Source organism: Poecilia latipinna, unplaced genomic scaffold, assembly GCF_001443285.1.
Source record: "Poecilia latipinna isolate Pla-1442-1.1 unplaced genomic scaffold, P_latipinna-1.0 Scaffold1916, whole genome shotgun sequence".
NCBI lineage: Eukaryota > Metazoa > Chordata > Actinopteri > Cyprinodontiformes > Poeciliidae > Poecilia > Poecilia latipinna.
In genome coordinates this window covers 84,616-112,568 of record NW_015114532.1, presented here as the reverse complement: position 1 = coordinate 112,568, position 27,953 = coordinate 84,616, and the positions used below count along the sequence as shown (strand labels likewise).

The window sequence follows — 27,953 nt, the reverse complement described above, 5'->3', positions numbered from 1 at the left end:
TCAATACAGAACCTTAAGCTTAACAAGTAGCTTGTAGGCTACCGATGTTGGTGTCTATTTTCAGCTACGTACATCCCCCCTCACACGTCATTTCAACCAGCCAGCCATTTGTAATCCATAGGGGGGGCGCAGAAAATGTTTGGAAACCACTGTGGGGGCGCAGAAGAAAAAGTTTGGGAACCACTGGTCTAGGCTGTCTGCAGCCAGAGAGGTGCGCCCTCTGTCTGCAGGCTTTATGAATCCAGTCACCACATGAGCATAGCCACCCAAACCCTAGGTGGCATATTCACCATCAGTTCCAGTGAAGATTATTTACCCAACATCCATTCATCAGAATGTAGACAAAGGAAAAGGTTTTGGGGCTTATTTAGAAATGCTACTAAATGGCTCTGCACTGTCTGGCTGGTGGCTGTTTGGACATTTTGAATCTGCAGTGTACTTTTGAGCTTTTGGCCTTCATTTTGAGCTGCACCATATATTGAATCAGAGTCATCAGGCTGTGTGGTATTACCAGGAGAAGTCACTGGAAGATTTTGCTGAATTTCAGGTTCCATCCATTCAAGTTTTATTAGTATACTTGACCAGCTGGATGGAGCTTTGCCATCCTTAATGGACACATTTGATCAGAATTTTGGTGAACGAAAGGCTAAAGCTCAATGAAAGTAGGGCGGGGAGTGGTCATAATGATGGAGGAGAGCTGCACATGTGTTGTTTGGTCATGTGACAGTGATGCAGCACAGGATTGTGGGATGTTTTAACTGAAGCAATGTTTGCGGTGTGGTCGTTTTTCACATTGTTGAAAAGGTAAAAATGTATATCATATCACTAAATATTGGTTAAAATGACAATATTAATGTTATCAGTATTGGTTCACATTTTTCCTGTTTGTGCATCCCTAACAATCTCCATTTTCTACATTCTAAAAAATCCAAACATTGTCAAGAAAATGATTTGCTGGTAAAAGGGGCAGAAAATTCTATCACAATATAGATGTTTCATATCAGTCAATATCAGTAATTGTTTATTATCAATTACTGCCAGTCCTGCCAAACTGGTGACGTAACTTTTCCTGTTTTATCCAGTTTCCTCTCTGGCTCTTCTGCTCGTGTTCACCTGTCGCTCCTCGTCGTTGTTTTTGTAGTTTGAAGCAGTTATGAGGCGCTTGTGAAACCTGAAACTACTGCTGTGCAAGTTACTCAGCAGGTTGTTGCTAAGTAACCAGTGAGTCAGTGAGTGAGTTGATGCCACCACTCTTGATTAGCTAGCTGGACATGAGAGGTTGAGATCCTTTCCTCTGGCTACATCTCCCAGAATGCTTTGCATTTCTGTATCAGAATTTATTGAAATTATTGGCCGTTCTACCGGACGTATTTTCTGTTAATATTGATCTGGTCTGTGTTATCAATTCATTGTCTAGTCCTATAGATAGAAACATGAAAATGTTTGCAACAATATAGCTCTTACAAAACAGACACTTTCTCCTCATTTCTCTCCAAACTGAAGAAGGATGAGTTTGACCTCAGCATTCGACAAAGTTGTGCTCTGGTGCTGGTGTGAGTAGGTGATGCATACAGGTGAGGATCCCTCCCCTGCTGCGAGACGGGATGAGGCTGTTTATATCCGTGTCAGGCCGGGGGATGGAGCTCTGACCCGACGACCCGCGGGGTCCGGATGGGCTCGCTGCAGCTAAACCCTCTCAGCAGCTTATTTCATGGATTGCTGCCTCCTCTTGGGCTGAACAAGTGCAAATCCTTGGCTCTGTTACACTATGGATGCATTCAGCAGGCATGCACAGATAATCACTCTTTCTTTGAAATCAATACCAGCTCTCTCACAGCCGTGTTCCATTTATCTGGCATGAGCACAAGCTGTAAAATCATTAAGGTTTAGTTGCTTATAGATTCGATGCTCTGTTGGCTTTTCTCACGCTGGAAGCAAATGACTACACATTGATGGCGTGTTCAGACTGAATGCTCTGGTTGAGTGGGACAGTGTAAAGCAGAGGAGCTATTTTTAATCGGAGCTGAATGCATTAGGGTCTAAAATAACTTCAGCACAAGTTAATCAGGCTAGATCTTCCGGAATAATATTGTGAAGCATCTATGCCATAGCAAATGACAGCATATTAATGCTATAATACTGTTGTTTAATGAATGACCAGACATATTCATGAGCAGTGTACAGCGAAGTGTGTGTGTGTGTTGATGTGTTTTTATCTAAAGTGATGCCTGCAGCGTCGGGCTTTGATTTTGCACAACGTAGCAGCAGCCGTTCATCTGAACAATGGAGCCAGTGGAGCAGCTGCCCCCACCACAACTCCCCTCCATAAAGGTCAGGGAGATGTTAAAAAAAAAAAACAACAACACAGCTTTTACTGCCTCACTTTGTGACTGAAAACACCCCTGCAGTCAGACTAACTTTCTGGATTGTAAATTTTCATCTCACTTTTCCCCACTGACTGTAATGTTTGTACCAGAAATAATCGCTAAACCCACCCAGTTATTGTTATGAATGGCACCTCGTACTCCCACTGCCCCACTCACAAACACACAGTCACCTGAGAAGACCATTGTGTCTTTAAGGGTTAAAATATGTAGTTTTGATAAATTTGGTCAAAGTGAAATTGAAACGAGAGCTGTACAATGTATGAAACTGAAGTTGGAATATCAATATGTTGAATATTGCCATTGCTAAGAACTGCTTGGATGCAACATTGTTCGGTCCGTACATATTGATGGTTTGTTTTGTCTGTTGTGTGGACTCTAGCTGGCCTAAATGCCATAACTAAGCATATATATTTTTCTTTTTGGCTGAGATCCTAAAACTCATTTAAGGTGGTGGAGACGATAGTAATGCTAAAGTAATATAAGTTATATTTATATTTACATGTGCTTACATGTTTAAAACAACAAGGACGTCTTAAATACACATTTCCTGTGTTTACAGTTTTAAATACTCAAAACCTTTCAGAAGCTAGTGTCAGTAAGACCACGACTTGCACAGCTCCAGTAACAAAACGTCATGCCTGTTCATGTAAACACCATGTGAAGAACCTTTATCGCATTTGCTTCGGATAAAAGAAAACTTTTTTTGTATGTTCTTTTTGGGGGGTTATTTTACTAATTATTAAAACCTCTCTGTTTCTTAAAAATGTAATAAATTGTGCAGTACTGAAATCCTCAGCATACAGCATGCCGTTTCTGTTTGTTGATGTTTGTGTTTGCAGTCTGCAGCAGATCTGCAGGTGGGAGGAAGGCTAACACACCAGTTGATGTGAGTGGGATTCTACAGGGAGCAACGTCCTGCCTGTTTAAATGAGCCAGCCCTGTTTGTTGATGTGGAGTCTGTTAACAAACTCCTGTGCAGGAATCCACTAGCAGAGGTCAAGAGAACAGGACTGGACTACATTAACGATACCCTGAGGGAGGGGGTTGGGTTGTATGTGCAGTAAGGCCAAATCAATGCTCAGTCAGAGCCATGCTTTGAACTTTTCATGTAATATGCATTCAGGAGAAATGGGACATAATGTCTTTAGTTTGACTTTTTTTATATCTTTACTGCTGAAATAAATGTTAAAAACAAGTATTCATGATGACTTTTAGATGATAAATGTCCTGCATTTACCATTTATCAGGTCCATAGGACCTCAAAGTGCTTTACACTGCATTCAGTCCTTCTCTCAATCACACACTGATGGTGGTGAGCTACAGGATAGTAGCCACAGCTGTCCTACGGAAATCTGGCAGGTGAAGCTGCCCTGCATCGGCGCCACCAGGAGGCAAGGCAGTTGAAGTGTCTTGCCCAAAGACAAAATGACAGAGGGACAAATTGGGATCTCAAACCGGCAAACTCACTGATCACGGGACAAAGTCCTGCCATCCTCCCAAATTTTGGGGAAAATGAAGATGGTCTTTATGAGAATATAGGGGAATATTATCCTGATGTCAGAATTCTTCTGAAAATATAAAAGCCATCTTGGGAATAAATTAGTCTAAGTGGGTTTGTTTAGTCTACTTGTTAGTTGTTCTTTCATGGATGTTTGAGAAATCTTTGAATCTCCCATGGCAACCACTCAGGGGGCCTAAGTTCTTTGTTGGAGCTGCAGTCTCGGCTGAGTTTCTGCCTCACCACTCCGCTCCTCCAGACTAGTGCAGCAGCAGTTAGCGAACACCTGGTGGACCTGAGCATACCATATGAACTACTTCTCTTTGCTAAGCTCCTAAGAACATTGTTTAAGGCTTAATGAAGAAACATTGTTGTAATGACATGTTAAAGAAACACCATGTCAGAAAGTAAAGGAGCTTCTTAAAGCGACAGAGGCCCAATTTCAGGGTGTAAAATTGCAAAGTCAAATTTCTTTTTGATGCTTAATTTTTATAACAACTGAAGGTAACATAATTATTTGATTGTGCCATTTCATAGCATAATGTGCATGAAAAATACACAATGCTTCTCCCCACACCGTCTTCCTAGTAATGACTGTTTAGTTGAATGTTCTGTCGGCTGTCTGTCAGGCCTTTGTGCTGCTGAGGTGGCCTACTTTCATACATGTTGCAGGCGAAGTGTCTGATCAGATGTGACAGACACTTGATAATTGATAATTTGGTCACAGTGTGTGTAACTGCAGCCTGGGGTCATTGGAGCTCCGCTGCAGCTAAATGATCATGCACGATGTTCCTGCAGAGCTCCTGGCAGACAATCTGTGTTTTCAACACTACGATTTTATTGTAGGAAATGATCAGTTCTGGATGTTTGGGTTGCAGAATCAACCTCACATCTACACACATCGTTTGGTTTGTCCTGGTGTCTGTCTCTGCCTTGTGGAGCAGAGTTTAGTCATGAAGAAATGTCTCTCAATTTACTATCATTTGTTTCCTTATTGCAGAACGACTCTTGAATGTGCACAAGCACTACATTGATGTGTGTTCATGCTAGTGAGAGGATTTAATACAAAAAAACCCCCCGCACACTACCACACACTCCAACAGTTTCACTTTGACTTTCTGACCATGTTTTCATTCCATCCTTGTTCTCTCTTGCAGTGGAGAAATGCATGAGCTCGATGCAGATCGGGACCCAGATGGTGAAGCTCCGTGGCGGCTCCAAGGGACTGGTGCGGTTCTTTTACCTGGATGAACACAAGTCCTGCATCCGCTGGCGGCCGTCACGCAAGAACGAGAAGGCCAAGAGTGAGTGACAGATGTAGGATGGGTTGCTCCTGTAGGGTCAGGGCCTCGCCATAGAGTTCATATGCAGGGGAAACTTCAGGTAACTTCTGTTGCCATGCAACCAGCCTGAGTGTAGCTTCTCCCTGTGCTGCTATATGCCGTCCTGTCACTAAAGTCTACATTGAGGCCTTGATGATGTGAAATTCAGCCTTTTCTGCAAGCAGATACAGTCATCAGTTTCTGTTGAGTTTTTGAAACAGCAGATAAATAGAAAATTTGACACACACACTGTCAGATGGAGATCCCCATCCTCTGTTTATTTGTCGTACAATGTGAAAGTATTCCTCACCTTACAGAAACAAAATGCAGTTTATATATAATAATTAAAGGAACACTATCAAAATCTACTTGGCTCCACCAGGCAGACAGCTTACATGTTATAAAAAAATACTATTTGATTTAATCAACTGGTATACTTATCTGTGAAGGGGTTTGGACTACGAGACTCAATCCATGGCTTCAAAACAAAAGTCTTTACAAAAGAAAATGAAAGCTGTCATGTTGGAATACAACATTATAGACATCTTGAGGAGTTTATATCCAGCAAGCCGGGATTATTCTAATTTCTCCCATGCACATACATTATACTCCAGAATAGATCATTTTTTGCTTTTAAAAAAGATGACCATAATGTTTGTAACTGTGAGATGGGCAACACTGACCTCTATGAACATGCCCCCTATTATTAAATTTAAAATTAGATGAGGACCTCACGAATACACAGTGGAGATTAAATATGACTGAACGACTTACACTTTACAGAACTAATCAAATCTGACATAAATATATTGCTAAAAGAAACCCTTAATGGAGAGGTTAGTCCAGAAATAGTCTGGGACACGAAAAACAGTTATGAGGGTTAAAATGATAAGAGAACAAACCACCTACATTATCAGAAGAGGCCGAGACAAAACAGGAACAAAAACTGGAACATAATGAAAGCTCAAAATATTAAGAAATAAAATTAATGCAATGTATTTACAAGAATTGTGAAAAAATACCGAACAGGAGCTTCTATGAATCTGGGGCTAAGTTTGCCAGAGAAAATTACAAAAGCAATGTAATATAATTTAGAGGTGTAACAACACATTTCTCAATAATGGATAAAAGTCAAATAAGAGATTTTCAGAACGAGTTATAAGTTGGTGCAACAGGATTTCTACACATTCTACAGATGGGACTATCTCAATCTGGAAATTATTAGACATCTGGACGAGCAGGAATCAGTGCATGGTGAAATACTAATTCCATATCAGGCAAAATCCAAAGAGACTATATAAGGGACTTATGAGTAAAAAACCACATTCAACCTCGTGTGAAAACAAAATGGGAAAAGAAAAGTAAAATGGAAATCACCAAAGAGAGCATTGAAATGTACAAACTCCTATTCATGGAGAGAATTTATTTGGAAATGCAAGCTTAGATTTTTTTTTTTTTTAGACCACCAGAACAAAAACTTCTTGTACTAGAGAGGAGGCAACATAAAAACACAGAACCAAACCACTGGCTTATTTTACATCTGTACAGTTAAAAGATTATATTGCACAGGAATACACAAAAATATCAAAAGTATTTTTAATCCCAAGGGGGCTCAGGGGATCAGTTTCCTGTGGTTCCCCTCCTCTGTAGTTCTGGGAATAATAAGCTTCTTAAGTCAGTTTAATTATTCATCAGCTTTAATCTGTCCAAACAGTGTTTTACACACCAGCCCTAACATAAAAATAACCCACACAACGTCACTGACAAACCCGTAGAACTGCAGACTTGTTTTAAATTGAGGTAGTAAATGATGGTGGGGGGGCTGGTTGGAACTCATTAAGACTCTTGATGTCCTCTAAATGTGTCTGTGAGCAGATGTTCTCGTTGCATCAGAGCATAATGAATGAACGAGGCTAAAAAGTCATCCTTGCTGTTTTATGGTTGAGAAAATCTGGATATTTACCAATTATTAGAGCCCAGAGAGGATTTGAAAAATGCAAAGTGTTAACACTATGACCTCATTAAGGACTTTAAAACAAAGTGCTTGTGATTACTACTCTGAAAGGTTTTTCTTTCTGTGCTTCCACTAATAATGCCAGAAAGATAACTGCAAAAGAATAATGTGGAGAAAATCACTGTGCTGGCAAAGAGGGCTGGGAGATGCAGCACAGTGTAAGAGTTTCATGTCAGTAAATATAATTAATCATTGATAGGCCATTTTATTTCAAAGCCGCTGACAAAACCTGAAACTGCTATGCAAGTTACTCAACAGGTTGTTGCTAGGTTAGCGAGACTGAGTGAGTATGCCTACATTCAGATAGCAGGCTAATGCGACCTCCATCCGGCTTTTTCACGGCGGTCTGAACGGCCCAATTCTAACCTTTTCTCCAGGAAAAAAAAATCTGATCTGCGCCACTTCCATATGTGGAACGTAGTTTTCAAAGCATCAGCAGTCAGATTGGCCATGTCTCATTTTGACATTCATGCCATTGATGTGAAACGTGTCTGAATTCTGCACCAGAAGAAGCCGGACGCAGTAAATCAGGAGGTGAACAATGGCTGACCATTATAGCCGTGAAGTGTCTCCCATCCCAATCCCACCAGTGCTTCTCCGACAACACATTCAAACAGGTTTCTGTAAAGAAGCTGCAGTCAGTGCTCCACTATATTGCAGTTATCTGGGCTTCCTTCATCTTATGATTTTGTACAGGTACTGTCTGTTCCCATTGCTGAATAAACCTTTCGGTTGAAGGTTTTAATAGATTTGCTCAGATATGATTTGTCTTAAAGATACATCAACAATATCTTCAAGAATTTCATAAAGTCGCCTGCTTACCAGAGATTTGGTTTGATTTTTGTAAGTGAATAAAATCATTTTATAACAGAACAACTCTGTCAATGTTGTTGTAATATTTCAGTAACACTGTCCTGATATTTAATGTCAATAAAATAACGTTCAATCACTTTTTGACTTGTTTGATGCACTTTAAATAATGAACTCTACTACCACACATTCTCGTCTATTTATTTAGTCGAGAGGTCAGGGGTTATTTTTTAAAAATTTTATTAAAAAGCAGTGCATCTTGCAATCTTACTGCAAGGTCTGTCCATATTCTACAGCCAACATTAAAGAGGGCCATACAGATTGACCTGCCTAGTATAATTTTGATGGGTTTTTTTTATGTTGTTTTGATACAAGTGTCTCCTTTAAAAAAAAAAAAAAAAAAAAGTATGTGTTTTGTATTGAGGTTATCTTCTTCAGTTAAATGAACTTCCTGTTTTCTCAGTCTCCATTGACTCCATCCGTGAGGTCTGTGAGGGAAAACAGTCTGAGATCTTCCAGCGGTATGCAGATGGCAGCTTTGACCCAAACTGCTGCTTCAGTCTGTATTACGGAGAACACATGGAGTCCCTGGACCTGGTATCTGGAACAGGAGAGGAGGCCCGGACCTGGATCACTGGCCTCAAGTACCTGATGGCCGGGATCAGTGACGAGGACAGCTTGGCGAAGAGGCAACGCACCCGCGACCAATATCCTTCACCGAGTCATCAGTTAGAGACATTACAACACTGATGAGGCTCTGTCCCACATTATTATTATATATTGGAGGAACATTTTGTGCTGTTCTTCAAATCGATGCATCACATTTTTTGTTCAACTTTCCTTAACCAGAGTTTTGTCACGTGGCTGAAGCAGACGTTCACTGAGGCTGATAAAAACGGCGACGGGAGTTTAAGCATCAACGAGGTTCTTCAGCTTCTGCATAAACTCAACGTCAACCTGCCTCGACAAAAGGTCAAACAGATGTTCAAGGTACTGATGAAAGCTGACGCTAAATTTCTTGGTTTTCTAGTTTTAGTACACTTGCACTGATGTGCACAAGCCTTCATCTCTGTTTTATTATGATCATGTTTAGTTTAAACCCAAAACCAATTGAAGCACAGTATTTAAGAATAGAATACATCAGATCAATAAAGAATATTTTAATGCAGAAATGCTGACTTAATACTTGTTTATATCACTGGTTGTTGGCTAAAAGTACCAATAATCTGACAAACATTGGACTGCATACTTTTTTAATCATAAAATTGTAAATTAATGGGTTTTTTTAACTTTTACCCTTTTACCCCTGTTGCTTTGATAGAATAATTCACTTATTCACTTTTACATTCTCATCTTCAGGTTTGTTTTACTCAAAAAACAAATCAGAAAAAAGCAGCAATTATTGTAATGACTCCTAAATATGAATGTAAGACTGCAGTCCTACATTCCTGAGTCCTACAATCAGGAACGTAGTGTTTCTCCAGGGGAAAGTCTGCAGTCACTGAAGAACTGCAAAAAAGGCATTTGTTTCATAAAACTGATACCTTCTAGGATTGTTAATATGAAGAACCAAAACTAAAAAAAGGTGAAATATATATATATAGTTTTTGTTTTTCCTTTTCCTTACACGTGTTGTCATCAAGAAATTAAAATGCATGCTGTTTTTTCTTTCCCTTATACATAGGTTTGTCAAGAAATGCATAGACTTTATTTGGTCTTTTTACTTTTACATCAAGAAATGTATTTTGTTTTGCCTTTGCCTCATACATGCATTTTGATTAAAACTAGAACTACTAACCAACTTCAGCGGCCGCTTCACTTAAACCATCAAAAACCTGACAGTGGACCTCTTCTAACTGAAACACATGACCTGTCCGAGCATCAACAAGGAAAACAATAAAGTCAGGAGTTATAGCGTTTTTTTCAAAAAAAAAAAAAAAAAAAAGTTGCTAAGCTTCAACTCAACTTTAGGGTTGAATGTAGGATCTTAAACATAGTCAGCCTTACTAAATAATTCTTTATTTTTGTTTGAATATCTTGTCTATTTCTTAAAGGATACTACAGCTTTGAAGCTGCCGTAGTGGTGGAGTCTAGTGACTGACTCCTAACGTCAAGAGGTTTATTTAGTGACTTTAACTGCTATAAGTACTTCCTTCCTGGCAGATTGTGAATGATCAGTGAAGACGGTGACTGCTGCAGATGTTGGCTGACATGCAGCACAGGGATTAGCATGTTGACCTGTTAAACATGTTGTTTTAGCCCTCTTCCTCCAGAGCAGGCAGCCAGTTGGCTTCCCCTAAGACCAGTGTCCTGAGCACGTTCTCCATATGCTGCTCCTGGGACACAGATGGCCTGCTCTGTAATGCGGCATAAACACACTGGGCACCAATCTGGCTCTGTGTGTGTTTGTGTGTGTGTGGACATCAATGCAGATTTGTGTGCCTGCAGTCACTAGGCTCCTTTCTTGGCTTAACCTTATTAGAGTCTTTACCTGTCTGTATATTGGCTCTGCCATAATGTGAACTAATATGCAACCATATGCAATACAAGAAATGTAAAATAGGATTGAAAAAGTATCAATCTAGTTAATTTGTGATCTGATTTAATGGATGTAAAAGTAGCTATATCAGAGCTGAGCAGTTCAATGGCTGCTGGAAAAGAAAAAATGTTTTGTTATCGGCTGCAGTACAAAGCATGTGTCCATTTTCTCCCAGTCACAGAAAACAGAGCTGTGTGGCTTTATTTTATTTTTGCTTGCAGTGGCCAAAGAAAGTTGTAGTTTAGGAAGGAGTCCTTTGAAAACGACCAGCATTACACAGCAGGATTTACCAAAATACTTGAACTGAAGGAAGGTTGTGTTCCTACTGTTCTTCACGATTTTGCAGATGATTTTCATGTAAGCACGTCTTCTGTGACTCGTATTGTTGTTGGGCACTAACATAATTTGACATTTAGCACAAGCTAACGCTGAATGATAGCCTCTGCTAGTCCCGTGTCTCATGCTACATTACTCATAATATCTGCTAATATCTGTGTATTTACTGTCGAAATTATAGTAAACTGAAAGTGATGGTCTACATTGAGAAGATGCAGTGTTTGTGAAAACATGTCGAACGCTCAGACATTGCCAACACTGAGGTTTTTTTTTTGTTTGTTTTTTTTGCATGTTGAGAGAAGTGCTTCTCCTCTAACCTCGCAAATGTATATTTTAAAAAAGGTTGTACTTGTGGGGAAAGAAAAAACGTTTTGTGTGCTGAATTATTGTGCTGCTGGACTTCACATCACAGCACATTGAAGCAGAATCCTCAGACTCTGAATTAATAACGATATAAATGTGTTTCAGAGCCACAGCATTTAATCCTTCAGTGGTTGTGGGTTGATGGTTATTCAGGATGCTCTTCTTCTTCTGCTTCAGGGTCAAAGATGTGTGTTTGTGCCACTGTTCATGTGTTCGTAGCTTTTTTCACACGTCTGAGGTGCTAATGTAAACACTGAGTTAGGACTGCGAGACCAACAGTAACTTATTTACATAGTCGTGACATAGCCCTAAAACGGCGCGTTCCTAAATGAGCTCAAGACAGGCAGAACTGATCTGGTGAAATCTCAAATGTCTGAGAATTATATTGTGTATTAAAAATAATGAACATGTTTTGTAGGGCACAGACCCATTTAGCTTGTTTAAGGAAGCATAACACTGGACCTTTAAAACAAAGAAGTAAAATTTATGTACATTTTATTTAAAACACAAAAGCAACTACAATTCTTTATGCTGCTAAAATATAATTGTATTTTACAGCAATAATGATGTTATTGGTAAAATGTACGATTTTGACTGATGGAGGCCTGGTGAGTAAAAGTCAGCTATTCCTAGTTCAGGTTTTCTTAAATTCTGCTTCAGTTGCAAGTAGTGTGACTATTTCAGCTGAAACAGTGGGAATCTTGGAAAACCCCTGCTGAATTTACATGAACAGGCAGTTTTTAAGAGGCCATATTGTGCAGAGTATTATCCCCGTTTTTAAAAGGCGTGCTGCACACATACGCTGTAAGGAAGGAACATGTGGAGGAGCACTCTGCTCAGGAATAGGTGTGCAAGAACGGTGCTGCTCTGCTTATTACTGGTGGAGGAAACTGGTCAGTTTGCCACTTTATCTGGAGACTGAAGGATTTTAAGCTGTAGGAATGTTGTGATAACAAAGTTCTGTGGTACCGGAGCCACTTGATACCAGTAGCACCGGGTCTGTATTGAGTGTATTCTATAAAACTCAAAACCTAAGAGACTTTCACTTCCTGCTCCGTGATAAGTAAGTAATTACTGACTAACAACAAAAAAGGATATTGGAGCCATTTCATCACCTGGGTGACCATGATGATTTTCCTTGTTGCCTGGCCTGTTGTAGTGACCAACTAAAATGTGATATTGCAGAACTTAATAACAACCAAAGCTTAAATGTACAAGGGACAGTTAAACTTTGTAGGCAGAGGCAGCAGCAGCTCTGCTAAGTGGTGAATTATTACCTCTGTCAACTCTCCCAAAGAACAAGCCTTCTTAGCACTTAAGTTCATGCATAAAACATGGTGGAAGCAAAAAAGGCTCAGAAGCTTTGTGGGTGTTCCCCAGCTGCGCTTCCACTGCTTTGTTACCCTGCTGGCTTCACGATGTGTTCTGAGTGACAATAATTGTAAATATGTATGCAAATGAACACATTTTTATGCCTTTCATCCCTTTTAGTGTAACTTCTGACTGCTTTTTGCCCGTATTCCAGTATAGAACAAAGCGCGAGTGCAGCATCTCTGTTAACTCTTGGAAAATATCTACTTGGACTGTGCTTGTCACTTTGTTATTGGACTGTCACAACTTAGCAGCGTCTATGTGCGATGTGCTCCAAGCTGTGCAAATATCTCAGCAGTACTGTTGTCCAGTCTCTCCGTTCCTATGTAAAATAAATTTTGTGTCTTGTTGGAAGGTTTTCGCCCACCAGGAAAAGTATGTAAAGACCATTTTTGGAGTATCTTCTTCAAAATTGTTGTATGATCTATACATTTTATGTAAACTACAACTAAAGCCCTCAGCTAATGAAACTCCTTCGCAATCCTGCTCAGGGTCTACAGGAGTTAGCCATGTCAGACTACACATAGTATCTGCTGCTCTTGGATCAGTGTTGTTCTTTTTTTAACCACTCAGTGCTAGCAGAGGCCAAACTCCAGCTGGCACAGACGTCAGCAGTGTCCCGTATGTGGCTGCCTCCAGTGCCGTTTGGCATATGGACCCTTTATGGGCAGGATCACATGAACAGTAGTGTAGAATAATGTGTTGCTTATGATTATAGTCCAAAAATACCTAATAAAATGACCTATATCAAGACAGGGAACAGACAGGATAAGTGGATAAAACCTCCTTTTTGAGTCTTACCAAAATAACCTGACAGTGGTCAATTCTCCTCAGCATCAAATTGAATAGATTCCCACACAGGAAGAGAGGTGGATTAAGAGAGTGGAGTGAAGGAGGCCATCTAACGTTAAACATGAAAAAGAAACACTAAATGGAGGTACTCTGCAGCCCACACTCATCTCTCCAGGTGCTTTTTCAGAAATGCCATGCTGTGTTCTAGATCTATGCAGATAAAATGTTAGCTGGGATGTTAATCTGGTGGGATAACAACTTCTCTGTATGATTGCTGTAGGAGGCAGACACAGATGACAAACAGGGAACTTTGGGGTTCGAGGAGTTCTGCTCCTTCTACAAGATGATGTCGACCCGCAGGGATCTGTACCTGCTTATGCTCACCTACAGCAACCACAAAGACCACCTGGACACAGATGACATCACTCGCTTCCTGGAGACTGAGCAAAAGGTAAACATGTGCTTTCATTGTGGTTATGAAAAGCTTGCTAATTTCTTACAACATTGATGGACAGTAGCTGTAAATGAGTGCACAAAGGCCTCCTTATGTACATGGACATCAGAGAAAATCTGACTGTCTTGGAAGTCATTTCAGAAAGTGAAGCTGGTGTATTGTATAGAGTCATCACACACAAAGGGATATATATTTCACAGCGCCTTTATATTTTAAATGCACTAAATACTCCTTTTGCATGAATTATTGCATCAGTGTGGCGTGGCGGAGAAGTGATCAGCCTGTGGCTCAGCATAGGTACTCAGGAAGACCAGATTGCTTTGATCTGTTGCCTTCATCTGCCTTGTTGGGTCTGGGGTCTCTCATCTTCCTCTTGACAACAGCCTGACGACTGCTCTCTGTGGGGCTCATATCAGGCCAGCCTGCTGGCCAATCAAGTACAGGAACACCATGACCACTGAAGCAGCTGTTGGTAGCTTTAGCACTGTGGGCTGGTACCAAGTCCTGCTGGAAAATGAAATCAGCATCTGCATATTGTTTGTCAGCAGAAGGAAGCATAGATAACTCTAAATTATCCAGCTAGATGGCTGTGTTGACTGTGGACTTAAGAAAACCTTGTGGACCAGCACCAAGTAACGTCCCAACACCAAATTCTTCAAAGTATTTTTGCTTGACCATCCTCTCAAAGCTGCAGTTTTCTCTGTGGGACCTTTTCCATCCACTGAATATGCTTGGAAAAGTCGCTCTGAACAACCAGCATCTTTCAGTCTTATCTGTTACCACACAGGTCACTTTCTTTCTAAATTCAAAAAGCTCTCAGCACTTCAGGGGCTAAATCAATTAACCATTCAATCAATCAAGTTTATTTGTATAGCATATTTCAGCAAAAAGGCAGTTCAAAGTGCCTTTTGTCATAAAAACACAAAAACAAAAAGTAAAAAAAAAAAAAACACATAGTCACCAACTGAGAAACTAGTAATGAACATTACATTTAGTTGAGTGCCATCATCAAAAGTTAAAGTTGGCAGTTTGATGCAGTTTGTAGTAATAATGGGCATGGGCTCATTTCCACTAGATTACTGAGAGCTTTATGATAGAATGAATGTTGTTTGTGATGGAACCACATTGATGGTCATTAAGTCTAAATTTCTTCTCAAAACTTATTTTTATTCGTTGGTGTTTAGTTGAGGCCCAATACTGCAACTTTTCTGTTGCAATGTTTTAGTTTTATTTTCTTTTTGTCCATTTATTTTATTGTGTTATTGTCTTTGTATAGCACTTTGGCTCAGTTTTAACACTGACAAAGTGACACATGAGTGTGTGCTGCCACTCCTCTTTAATGATCACCAGCTTCAAACAGCAGCTCCAAGGCACCAGGCTGACTGTTTTTGTTCACCAGTCAGGATGGATAGAACAATGACATGGAGGCACCTTAGACAACTTCATTTATTCTTGAAAAAACGGTCTACTTTTTTGGGAAACAAAAGTATAATAGATCTTTTAGAGATGGTGTTTCCTCATTTTGCAGATGACAAAGGTGACCAAGGACCACTGCTTGGAGATCATCAACAAGTTTGAGCCGTGCTCTGAAAATCAAAAGCAGGGCGTTTTGGGAATTGATGGTAAATATACATGAATTTTACATGTAGTTGTTTTGGTTTAGGTTTGGTTCTAATTTAAGTTTCATATATATAGTAGTTTCATACATACTTGAAATAAGACAAAACTAACTTACAAGTAACTTTTCAACAAGATATCTCACCGTTTTAAGTCAGTAATTCCTTCATGTTAATGAAAAAGTTCATAGGTAAGTAAGTAAAATTATCTATAATGTTTCCCTTCTGTGTTAAATGAATAAAGATTAGTGGGTAGAGGGCATCGTCTTACTGAACTCTATTCACAGCTGCTTTCTTCAGATGATGTGATTGGAAAGGCTGGTCAGGATTTTTACGTCATTTAAATGCTGGTGCAGCCTTTAAATATTAGCCCGAAGTCAACATTACACCGAGATCACATGCAGAATTTCAGAAACCGACAGAAAAGATGTTTTAAGAGATAAGATGTGGTCCTCTGGCTTTGGAAACTCACATTGGCTCTGTTTTTACAGCACTGGTTATTGGTCTGTTGTTAAATAATTTGATAAACCTTATTATGAACTATAAAACTGTAGGACAGTATCTGTGACAGCTGTGTCTGTAAGGTGTTCCTATTAAAAGTTCACCTTGGAAATACTGAAAAGTGACGTTAGAGTCCATGATAATAATTTGTGCACCTGCCAGTAGAACTTTCCAACATTTACAAACAGAGTTCAGTCGAAACAATTTGATTTTGTTGTAGGTTTTACAAACTACATGCGCAGTCCAGCTGGGGACATCTTCAACCCAGAGCACTACAACGTGAACCAGGACATGACCCAGCCGCTGTGCAACTACTTCATCGCCTCATCGCACAACACCTACCTGATGGGAGACCAGCTGATGTCCCAGTCCAGGGTGGATATGTACGCCTGGGTGCTGCAGGCAGGCTGTCGCTGTGTGGAAGGTGACTGTCATAACAGTAATAATAATAATTTCTTATTTCTGCAGCAAGCAGGAGAGAAGATTTGCTTCTGGTTATGGGTCTGTTTGGCTGGAAAACGTTAACATAGGGATAATATTTCAGATTGTAATTAACCCACATTTTCATTCTAAATTATCCAGTTAAAATGTTTTGCTTTTTTTTTTCCTTTGACGTTTGTTATGGAATAAAGATGTGAGTTTTATTGCATCAACAAAATCTAGAATGTTATGGCTACAGACTTGCTGTAATATGAGAGCTGTGTTTCAGTAAAGCAGATAATTAATCTGCAAACATTATGTTGCCAGAGTGCTTGTGATTGTTAGAGGCTCAAATACTGCAGTCTAAATGCAGAGTATTTAGCATTTATCTCCCCCACAGTCTGCCTCCATTCAGTGGAAGTGTGGTGTGTGGGAATGTTCCTTGTTGTTGTCTTCCAAATGCGTTGGACTAGAAGAACAAAGAGTGTTGTGTCTAGTGAGCATTTGGAGCTTAATTTGTCTTTGTAGCATGTTGAAGGCAGATCTATAATTGAACCCCCACCCACTTTACATCTGTATCTACCAACACTCAGTCCCACTCAAAGTTAAAGTTAGAGAAGCTGTTCATATAAATACGTCTCAGGTTTGTTTTTAGCAGCTCCCTCTGCTGGAAGACGATGGTTCTCCTCTCCCAGGTTTTAATAAAACATTGAATAGTTTCTGCATCTTTCAACGTTTTCTCTGTTTGAGGCAGTGTGTGTGCAACGTTACCTGTTAAAACCAATCTGTTTCATCCAGGTTAAAAATCATGACGAAAATAGAGAAACTTTGAGCATAAAGCCATTTATAGCTTATGTTTCAGATTAAGAAATGTTTTATTTTGTGATGGGGAAGCAAAGCAGCCCTTATGCTTCTAAACATTGCAGTGTGGTCCTCTAAATGTATATTGATGGACTGATGGAGGCCATATTGACTCGTTTTATGTGAAACAGTCTGATTGGAACTAATCGAGTGTCTCTGCATAGTGACATTTTATCTCATCTAAATGTTTAATATTTAATCCAAATGGAAATCATTAGGCGTCTCTGTCTCCAATGAGGAAATTGCTTTGTAATCGTTGTTCAGATTGGTGGAAAATGCTAAATTGAGAACTTGAACAAGAAGAAACTAAATTCTAAGAGTAAATTGGCAATAAAACAAATCTCAATATTTTTTTCTGAATAGCAAAACGTTACATGAAAGCTGCACATTTTGTTACCTCCCAGGCCTAAAAGCTCCTTTATTTTAAGTGTGGAACCATTCCCATGCTCAAAAATGTCAACTATGAACATTTCCACCGAATGTCTTCACCAAATTTCACCTGATATTTGAGGTACTACATTTGACGCAGCTCTACTGAAAACGGGCTTTTAAGTCCTACTGAAATTATATTTAAATGAAATCTAATTTAAACTCAGTGGGTTTAAATTGCAAGTCAATCAAATGGCTTCAGTTGTAACTAAAGAAACCCAGCACATGCTTTCTTTTCCATAACATTATCTCTTCGTTGCCAGAGTAATAGTCTGTTTATTTAGATGATCTGCCAATAATTCATCCTTTCACTTACAAAGGTATTATGATGATGGAAGTAAGCTGCAGGTCTGATAACTGCAGCTGTCTTCAACCAACCTAGAGTCATTCAGAACTTGGCAAACAAGATCTTAACTTTAACTTCTTAGTTAAAGTAGCATAAGGATCTTACTTTCAGTACTGAACAATCAAGCGAAGAGGAGCAGTTTTTCACATGTCAGCTGACCAGGTTTGCAGGAGCAAATAAAAAACAACTTTGTGGTTAACGGATTACCTGAAGATAAAAAAGGTTTTGGGTTATGATGTCTTGACTTCACCAAAACTAAAATCAGCCAGTGGTTCTCAGACACTTTGATCCTTTTTCTCCTCTTGTTGTTTTCGTCCCTTTGCAGACTTGTCACAATCAGACGCCTTCTTTCACTCATGTTTTGTCAGCTTAGGAAGAAAACAGTCTTATATATGCAAATAATGAAATTATTTGCATACATCCCCCTTACTCTATCATAAGCTCTTCTGCTCAGTGTATCTGTGCTGTCATTTTCCCGCAGTCGATTGCTGGGACGGCCAGGATGGAGAGCCCATCGTGCACCATGGTTACACCCTGACCTCCAAGATCCTTTTCAAAGACGTCATCGAGACGATCAACAAGTACGCCTTCATCAAGACAGAGTACGTTGAAACTCTCTAGTCTCCTCTCGTTTCATCATCTGGCCCATAAATCCACTTTGAGGCAGTTGGAGCACTTCAGCAGCTCACCGTGTCATTTCCTCATGTTCTGGTAATGGTAACTAACAAAGCGTGAAGCGTGACCGTCTGCCACTGATAATCATGTTTATCGGGAGGCGTCGGTGCTGTCAGTTAATATTTCAGTGCTTAAAGGGAACTGAGGGATTTCTACCCAAATGTTTCACATCTAATTTCCTCTGATCAGAATGTGAGATTAACATTTTATAGAAGGTTAGAACAGCCAACCACAGTTTTGTTTTGTGGTTTGGATTAGCTTTATTTTTTCTTTTTTCTTTTTGAAAATCCTTAGTTTTAGTTTCTAATCGTGTTAGAAAGGTGTTTGTTACAAAGAACAGTCGAGACATAAATTATAAGCGTTTAGGCCTCTTACTTGCCAACAATAAGAACAGAGATTTACAAAATGTGCATGTCGGCGCATTTCCAACAAAGGAAATCATCTTGCTTAAATGAACTGTGTATGGCTTGTCCAAACATGTAAGGTGGGTGTTTTTGCAATAAACTCAATAGGAGTTTATTGACTATATAAACTCCTAGAAACGATTGTTCCTCATCTCACAGACATTCCTCGTCTCATTGTCAGGAAATGAACCTAATTTTCTGAACACTGTTACAATGAACAAGTTTCACTTCAGCCATCAAAAATTATGCTGTTTCGAATTTGAATTGTGGAATTAAAATATCAAAGGAACATCATGTAGAATAACAAGATAATAGTGATAATCAAAAGTAATGTAATTATTAAATGCAAATGGATTCTTGATATAATGAGTAACATGGATAAATTAATATAGATCAGTATCAAAAGCTGACCAGAAGATAGACAAAACAAAGGCAACAAATGTAACAATGCAATGAGGAAATATGTGATTCTAAAGTAATTAGCAAACATCTTTTCAAAGCTGTTTCAGTTAGTTTCTTTTTTGTAATGAAAGTTGTAATTTACCACAAATTTGATCTGGTTCCACTACAAGACTCCTGCTTTTATAACCATATAACTACTTTTCTCCAAAACGCAGTTATATTCACTGTAATCCCACACTGGATTCTGGTCCTTTTTCCCGACTCTTCCTGACACGAGGCAAGCTGCTGACAGACCAAGACGACTTCACTTACATACCTGCCATCTGCTGGCATAACGCAGTAGAACAAGCAAAACCGCAAGAGACACCAGACTTCATACTAATGAGACACAAAAACTAAACATTTTTTATATAAATTAATATTTTTTTATTTGGTGAATGCTCATTATAGTTTGTTAGTTTCCCTTTTTGTGCAAAGACTCTTTTTTATTATTTCAGTTAACAAAAATATTTTCTTAATTCTAGTTTTTGTTAACTAGCAGCTTTTGTGAACAATGATGATCTTTCAGCCATCCAGGGAAATATTCTGCTTTGTTTTCGGTCAGCAGTCCTCGACTTTGGTCCTGCACATTTTAGATGCGTGTCTGCTTTAACATCCTAACATCTACATCCTAAAAATTTGTATCCTGATTTTTAGGATTCTGTCTGTAAGCTTCCTGAATTATTGACTTATACCTAGCATCAGATGAAGAACACGAGCATCAAATTGTGAAGGTATGAGTTAGTTATGGCGTCTGTTCCACTTTACTGTCTTCACTTATTATAATGCGTCAGGCCCATGTCATTTTTTCTTAAACTCGTCCATTAGTGTGGAGCTCCATTAGACGTGCCTCATAAATATGGCAAAAAGCTCTGTTAATGTTCATCTAGCTGGATACTAGCCGTGTTTATCATTTCAAATTCAATTCTGGTAGATTTTACTTATTATGAAGGTGGAGAAGTTGCTGCAGAAAAAAGCCCATCAGCATAATTTGCCCCCCCCCACACACACACACACACACACATATCTAACACTTCAGTTCCATTTTGTGTTCCCATGTAAGAGCTAATTACAGTTTATATTTGTGGATATATCAATTCTTAGAGAACAATTCAACCATTCACTCATCCATTCCTCCATGAGCGACTGCTGACACCCCGGGGCCATGATATCTGTTTATAGCTACAGTGAGTTCACCTTTACATTTTAGTCCTGCTTTTTCTGAACGGATCAACCGCAGAGCTGCTTTTTGTTGGCCATGCTGCACTGGAAGGATTATGAATAAATGCTGCTCCACTTTGAACTTTTAGACTCAGTTTAGAAGCAGCCTAATCTTGTTGGGTGTTTTGTCATTTCGAGTCTTTAGTAAAAAATGTACCAGGATAGGAATAGTAAAAAAAAAAATAAAGTTTTTACATGGCTTGTTCCTCCTGAAACAAATCATATTAAGCTTCATTATCATATTAAGCTTCATTATGTTAACAACAAAGGCAGTCAGGCTTTATCTCCTCATGCCATCTATTTTCACGATAAAGACATTCTCTGAGTTCTTGCATATGCACTTTGCTTCTGGGCGTCGGTGTGCTTGTGTTGAAGTTTTGTTCAAATTACCAGGAACCATCCCACACTTCTCAGAATAAAACCTGTCATTTGATAATTATTCATCCCCTAGACATAAGTGGTGCAGCTGTTATTTATAGTTCCACCTACTAGGATGAAAACAAAAGGAGATTGTGGCCCCCAGACTCTGGAAGTCTCTTCTATTTGTTTGTTATATTTTTGGTCTTTTAAAAGCTAGTTAAAAATATGTATTTGTAAATCTGCATTTATTCATTTTTAATGCTTTTATTGAAGTAGTAATCTGTTTTTTAACTCATGCATTACCATTTCTTTGGAGATTATGCTTAGTTACATACTTATATTGTCCCATGTAAAGCCACAACATTACCAATCATGCTTCATTCCATTTTTACTCAAAAATTCAAATATTCTTCTTTCAAAATCAGTCTGAACTTCACACCGAGTCCAAATTTCAACTTGGAAAGCCAGAGATTTACCCCCAGCTCTAATCTCAAAGTCCAGCTGCCAAACCAATAGTAGAAATGACAGGTACTTGTAAAGCAAAACTGTCACAAAAGACAAACAATTTATGAATAGATCTTTCTAGTATTTGAATACATAAAATATAGAGGAATAACAATTCATAGATATTATTAGTAGTAGTTGATCTGAGGCAACAATGCATAAGTCCTACTTGTTTTTGACCTGGCACCGGAACACAGCTGAATGGGTACAGTGCTTTTCCTGAACAGCTCTGTACCCTCCGGCACTAAACTGACTTCAGTACAAAGTGAAACGCTGAGAGACAGTTCCATTCTCACAGGTTTCCTTTTGGTTCACAAAAACATTTCAGACTTCGGACTGCTGTTTACCAAGACCGTTTTCTGTAGCTTTATCCTAAAGAAAGTTTTGTTCTGAAGTCAACAACATGTGAAATGTGAAATCTTCTGCCAAATACAATGTGCTGAGCATATCCAACAGAACAAAGTGTCCGAAGGATCGTTACTCTTGTCCAGCACTCTTTGCACATTCCTCTTATCTGGGAAGGTCATGCTGTTTCCTGTGCTTTCTGTATATTAGCTTCCTGCATTTACTTATGATCATGGGATAATGCTGTCAGCTCTGAGTAAACATTAGAATTGATCCATATACGACTCCATCCAGATCGTTGCTGTGTGATGCATGTGGGTTGCTTTTGGGTCGTAAACCCTTCATGTAGAAGTCAGATTGCGGCTGAACTTAATGTGTTGTCTGAACAACCACACAGAAAAAATCAGAATTCAGCAAAAATTCTGAATTGAGCATCAAGACCTGCTGTGTACAACGCCTTATTTAAACATGACCTAAACATACTTTATTTCTTTTCCCTCTCTGGCTTGTATAATGAAGTATTCATCAAGGTAAAGACGCAACGAAAGTCCTCTACTGCAGCAGAATTAAAGACTACCACAACCTTCCAAAAAATACAAATCTGAATTGCACCTTCTCAGATAAATGAAAGCTTTCACACAGGCACCTTGCTCCTTTTTATTAACTCTGCATCAAAAGGTAATTATTCCATTGATATGCACACAGAGCCAAACTCTATTTTTAGATCCCACTTCTTCAAGGAAAGGATACCGAAGCACTGCCTTTGTGTGTATCTTCACCTCTTACTATATGCTTTTGAAAAGGATGATTGTGGACTCCATATTCCACAGATAATTGGCTAAAATGGCCCAGAGTGAATGGCTGGTTCCACTTCAAAGAGGAGTTGGATTTTCTGAGGTGCTAAATAAAGACAGGCCCATTCAAGACAGGATTGGACTAAAAAGCCTCCATCTGACAGGGATGGAAATATACCAGTGGATGTAACACCAGAATTGCTCACTGTACTCAGCATTGTGTCTGAGACTCGTAATTTGCCGTGCCTCATCTTTTGAAATGCTTTTTATCCAGACATTAACCTGACCGTTGGCTTCCTATGCAATTCTGCCAGGATAAATAAACAGCACTGTGTGGGATTTTCTCCCTCCACTTACATTTCCTCAGGTAGATTCTATTCAGTCAAGGCCAATCACGAGATAATGTCTTCATTGCTTCATAATCAATTTAAATATGCAATCTAAACATTTATGCTGTCTTTATTTTCAGTTTGAATTAGATTTCCATTATATTAGTTCAATCATTTTCATCGTTTTTAGTGCATACTTAGCTTATAATGTATTTAGAAAAACAATTTTTCACACATTAAGTTGTTACTGGTGCCTTCGCAACTTCAAATGATCTCCTTTAGTGGAACAGAAAAAGATGTGGTCATAAAAATCACTGCCCCACTGTTAGAGTAGTTTTAGATGCAATGTTGCCCTTTATAACAAGACTATTGTACAAGTTAAGTTAAAAAGAAAAATAAACTGTCTTTGATGGCTAAATAAGGTGTTTAATTTTTCAACATTTTGACCATATAAAAAACTTTGAGTCATCCATTTTTAGGAGCTTGACCAACTTATTTAGGTTTATGAAACCTTGTAATATGGACCAAACTCTTTGTCCATTAATGTCCTTGTTTTAGGTTAGAATAACTATTTTGTGTTGAAAATACAATAATTTAAAAACACATGAATTCTGTCCTCCTCCCAAAAACCATTTCCACTGCTGCACTGACTGAGAAATTTAATGTTAGCAAGTGTTCACCTATTTCTAATATTAAATCTATGAACAATAATTCAACTTTAAATTCCAAATAATACACAACAGTCTTCATTCTAGTTTCCTTGATGTTGAATAAAAGTCTGGAAAAGAACAATTACAAGTTTGTTGGCCTAAGCTTCTAAATGATAATGAAATAAAATGAATACTAAACTTTATGTATTTTGTAGATTTTAGTTTTCCATTGTGGTGGTGTGATCCAACATTAAATACTTTCACTTTGGGCATCTGTCTGAGATCCCGGCTTTCGGCACCAAATGATAGGTACTTTTTCTCGAACCTATATAAAAAGACCACAGACAACGTATATGAATTTTATAGACAAAGCTTTTGCAAAAGAAGAACTCTCCGCCACGGCCTCTCCAGGCCGTTCACAGAGAATTCTGATCTCCTTCCACGCGAGCCCCTGTTTTATTGTCAAGCAGAACAGCCAGAAAAAAACAACAGAGGTCGTAAAACATTTAACCTAAACAAACCAGCAACTCAGATATCTGATCTACGATCTGAGCCCAGTTCAGCTCTAGGTCAAACTGTCAACAAAGAGGGAGGATAAACAAGAGACAAAATATGACTGCTCACAGGCAGTTAGGAGGTATTCTGGTTGATAAGAATTAAGGTCTGGGAAACTCAGAGTTATACACACATAAGGAAGAAAACACTTTAAACTAAAAATCACAATAATACTGATTAACATTAGACTGAATATGAACTAAAGTAAGACTGAATATGAACTAAAGTAATAACAAAATGATAATACCAAAAATCTCTATCAGCATCTCACTTGACTTGTGACCGTTCCCATAAATCCCTTTGGTCGTAAACAAAATTATGCCAAATGTATCACAATGGTGTAAATTCACCATCAACACTCTGACACAGGCAAACATGAATCTGATGAGAGAATCTTTATTATATGAAATGAGGGACCGAGAAATGAGGAAATGACAGAATGAACATTTTTAGTGACTAAATGGTGTTTGAAGGCCCATCTTGAGCTTTTAAAGCCACGTGTGCATTTAAACGCTATTATGTGACACAGTATGAGTTAACCATTTGTTTTGTAACATGCTTGAAGACATTTGTTATGGATTGTAGCAATATCAATAAACTGAAATGTTACAGTAGAGGTTGCATCTGGTTGTGTACAACACATGTTTCTCAACAGGCCAACTCAACTGGAGTCAGGGCAGAAAGAAATATGCAAATGCTGATACGGATTATCATAATCATTAAAAACACCTTAGCACTGTAATTCCTCAGATGCCCCAGCAAATGGTTCTGGAAGCAACATTTAAATCTAACCAATAAACACATTTGAGGAGCCACAATCCAACTAAGTGCTCACTTCCAACTCCATTGCACCTACAAAATACTGACCTGACGCTCCAGTGATGGTGTGACTCCGTCTGCAGATGATGGTTAAAATGTGTCTATCCACTGACTTTCTGTCACTATCAATGAGGAAGTGGGGGAGACTTTCTCCAATGATTCGCTTGACATGTCGACAACCCATTGCAGGGCAACACCACCAAGCACACGCTCCAAGCTAATGGCAATTTAGAGATGGAGATAACCCGACAGTCTTATTTTGGGATTGTGGGAGGAAGAGTACCCTGGTGAAAACCCACGCAAGCACAGGTTCGCCTGGCTGCAAGGCAGCTGCACTACCATCCAGCACTAATGAAGTGTGTTGGTGTTGATTACAGTGAAACGTGATTATTCTGCCCATTGCCTTAGATTAGGCACCCATTCTAGTTCATCCTGCCAACGTTTATTTGTGTGTTTCATAACTGGAAATATACAACACATAATGATGAGGTAATGCTGCATATAGATGGGCTTTGAGATGCAAAAACACACTGGTGTTCCATATCCATGGCTGAGTCCTCCACACTCACAGTAACACAGTAACATGAGGGAGTTCATGTTTGGACACTACGTGTTTAAAATCTGACCTCAGTTCACCAACATGAAGCCATTCATGTTCATTTTAAAGGAGCCGAACTCCGTGAGGATCCTTTCTTTTTAAACTTTCATCTTTACATGACAAATACTTCAGCATTGATCAGTGACAAGAATTAATGACTTCTGCAAAGGTAAGGTGACAACAATACTACAATAGCATGATGATTAATTGGATGATTGATTGGAGTATACAGACTCAAAGAGCCATTTGCAAGAACACAGAGAACTGAAAACAAAACCATATACAGTAGAATGTAAAAAAAATCCATTTAAGATAAAAAAATCTTTGTCTATAATCTTCTTTGTTTTAGCATTATAGACAATAAAAGGTTTGTTTTATTTAAAAAGCGAGTTAATCATTTATTTAAATTCATTTATGTATTTTTATTATTGCATAAAAAGGCTTAAGTGGTTACATAAAAAATGTCAAGTTTTTTTTAAGCAGATTGTTGTCAAAATAAAAACAATTATCTGTTACTGAAATAATTAACAGCAATATTTCTAATATTCTGGTAGCAATGACTTTAGACTTGGTAACTCATTGAGATGGAAATTACAATTTGACCAACTTTAACCAAATATACTGGAAACTATTTGAAGTCTCGGGAAATTGCTGTATTTTACTCCTCTTTTTCCCGTATTAGTATTTTCTTGTAAATTTCCCGTATTATAACAATAACTTCCACCTACTTTAAATCCTTTAGACAAGTTAGTCAAGTAAGAAACAAAAAGGAGTTTAAAGTGGCCTAAATGAATCAAGCTGATTTTTCCTTGCTGTTCCAACATCTTCTACATAATATCACTATGCTACAGTTGGTAGCATTAGCTGACTGTCATCCATCCAGCCTGTCATTGTCGTTCCTCAGCTACCCGGTGATCCTGTCCATAGAGAACCACTGCAGCGTTCCTCAGCAAAAGAAGATGGCCCAGTACCTGGTGGAGATCCTCGGGGACAAACTAGATGTGTCCAGCGTCAAGGCGGAGGAGTCTGGGAGACTGCCGTCTCCAGAATCTCTCAGGGGCAAGATCCTGGTGAAGGTGAAGTCTGAGTCTTGATGTTTTATGGAGCAGGCTGAGTTTCAGATGCTACAGAGTTTAGATGACCTCCATCACTGACATTCTTCTCAGTTCGGAGACTCGGTCCCCAGGCTGTTATGACAAGCCCTCCATTTTATCTGCAGGATGATCTTCACACTGTAAAATCAAAGGCAGAATCACAGACTGAAGTGTGGAGAGGAGTGTGTGAAAATGGTGTGAGAGAGGAGAGGCAACCTGCCTCGCTGTAGGAAGGACATTTCCTCCTGGAGGGATTGTGTGTAGTTTAACCAAACTGTAACTCATCTCATCTGTCATGTTGGGAAAACACAGGTGCATCTTGGGAAATATAAGTATTATTAAAACTTTTTTTTGTTAATTTGTGTAAATGAGGAGATTGATACTTATTTACACAATAAGTGTGTAAATACGTATATACACACTTATTGTGACAGTCACTGAAACAGTGAGGGTAAGCTACACAGTATCATTGTTGAAGAAGCTGGGTATTTCAGAGTGCTGTATTCAAACATATTAATGGAAAGTTCAGTGGAAGGAAAAGATGCGCGAGCAACAAGAATAATTGTGAGGAAAAGCCAATTCAAGAGCTTAGAGGAGAATCACAAGTAAATGAGTTCTACATGTAGCCATTTCTGAGCCAGAGGCGACGTCTGCAGGGCTGAGGGGAAAATGATCTGGGCTGCTGCTCATTGCTCCACATCCCTTATTTCTGGAAATCAAGATCATAGAATCTGGATGAAGAGTGAAGAGGCAAAGAATCAAAGCTTGAGTTCCAGTGTCCAAAGTCAGAGCAGCCATTGACCAGGACGGCATGCTTCACTAAACCCTTTTCACTGCAGCTAAAATGGAAAAACTGTGAGAAAAATCAAACAACCTTGTCTTCTCAGGCTTTCATGATTATGGTTATATGCATAGTGAAATAATCAGCTGATCTAAGTCTTTATCATAATATTAGAAATGAATTTCTATAAGACAAAATAACATATCGGGAAATCATATTTTATTTATCACTACAGAAGGGTTCAGTGAATGAGCATATGCAACTGGTGGGTTCGGTACCTCAAAAAAGGTTAAGAACCACTGCCCTAGACTTAAAGCAGGGTGT

The 27,953-nt window shown here is 38.9% G+C and overlaps 1 protein-coding gene across 1 annotated transcript in view; it reads left to right on the top strand.

Annotated features, from left to right (window-relative positions):
• plch2a (phospholipase C, eta 2a) overlaps positions 1-27,953 on the top strand; it is a 56,950-nt gene that overhangs the window by 6,693 nt on the left and 22,304 nt on the right. The window contains exons 2-9 of the mRNA XM_015015482.1: positions 5,043-5,189; positions 8,495-8,738; positions 8,892-9,021; positions 13,713-13,883; positions 15,415-15,508; positions 16,224-16,427; positions 18,541-18,661; positions 26,659-26,830. Coding sequence (XP_014870968.1) covers positions 5,043-5,189; positions 8,495-8,738; positions 8,892-9,021; positions 13,713-13,883; positions 15,415-15,508; positions 16,224-16,427; positions 18,541-18,661; positions 26,659-26,830 — 1,283 coding nt within the window. The remainder of the gene's footprint in view (positions 1-5,042; positions 5,190-8,494; positions 8,739-8,891; positions 9,022-13,712; positions 13,884-15,414; positions 15,509-16,223; positions 16,428-18,540; positions 18,662-26,658; positions 26,831-27,953) is intronic.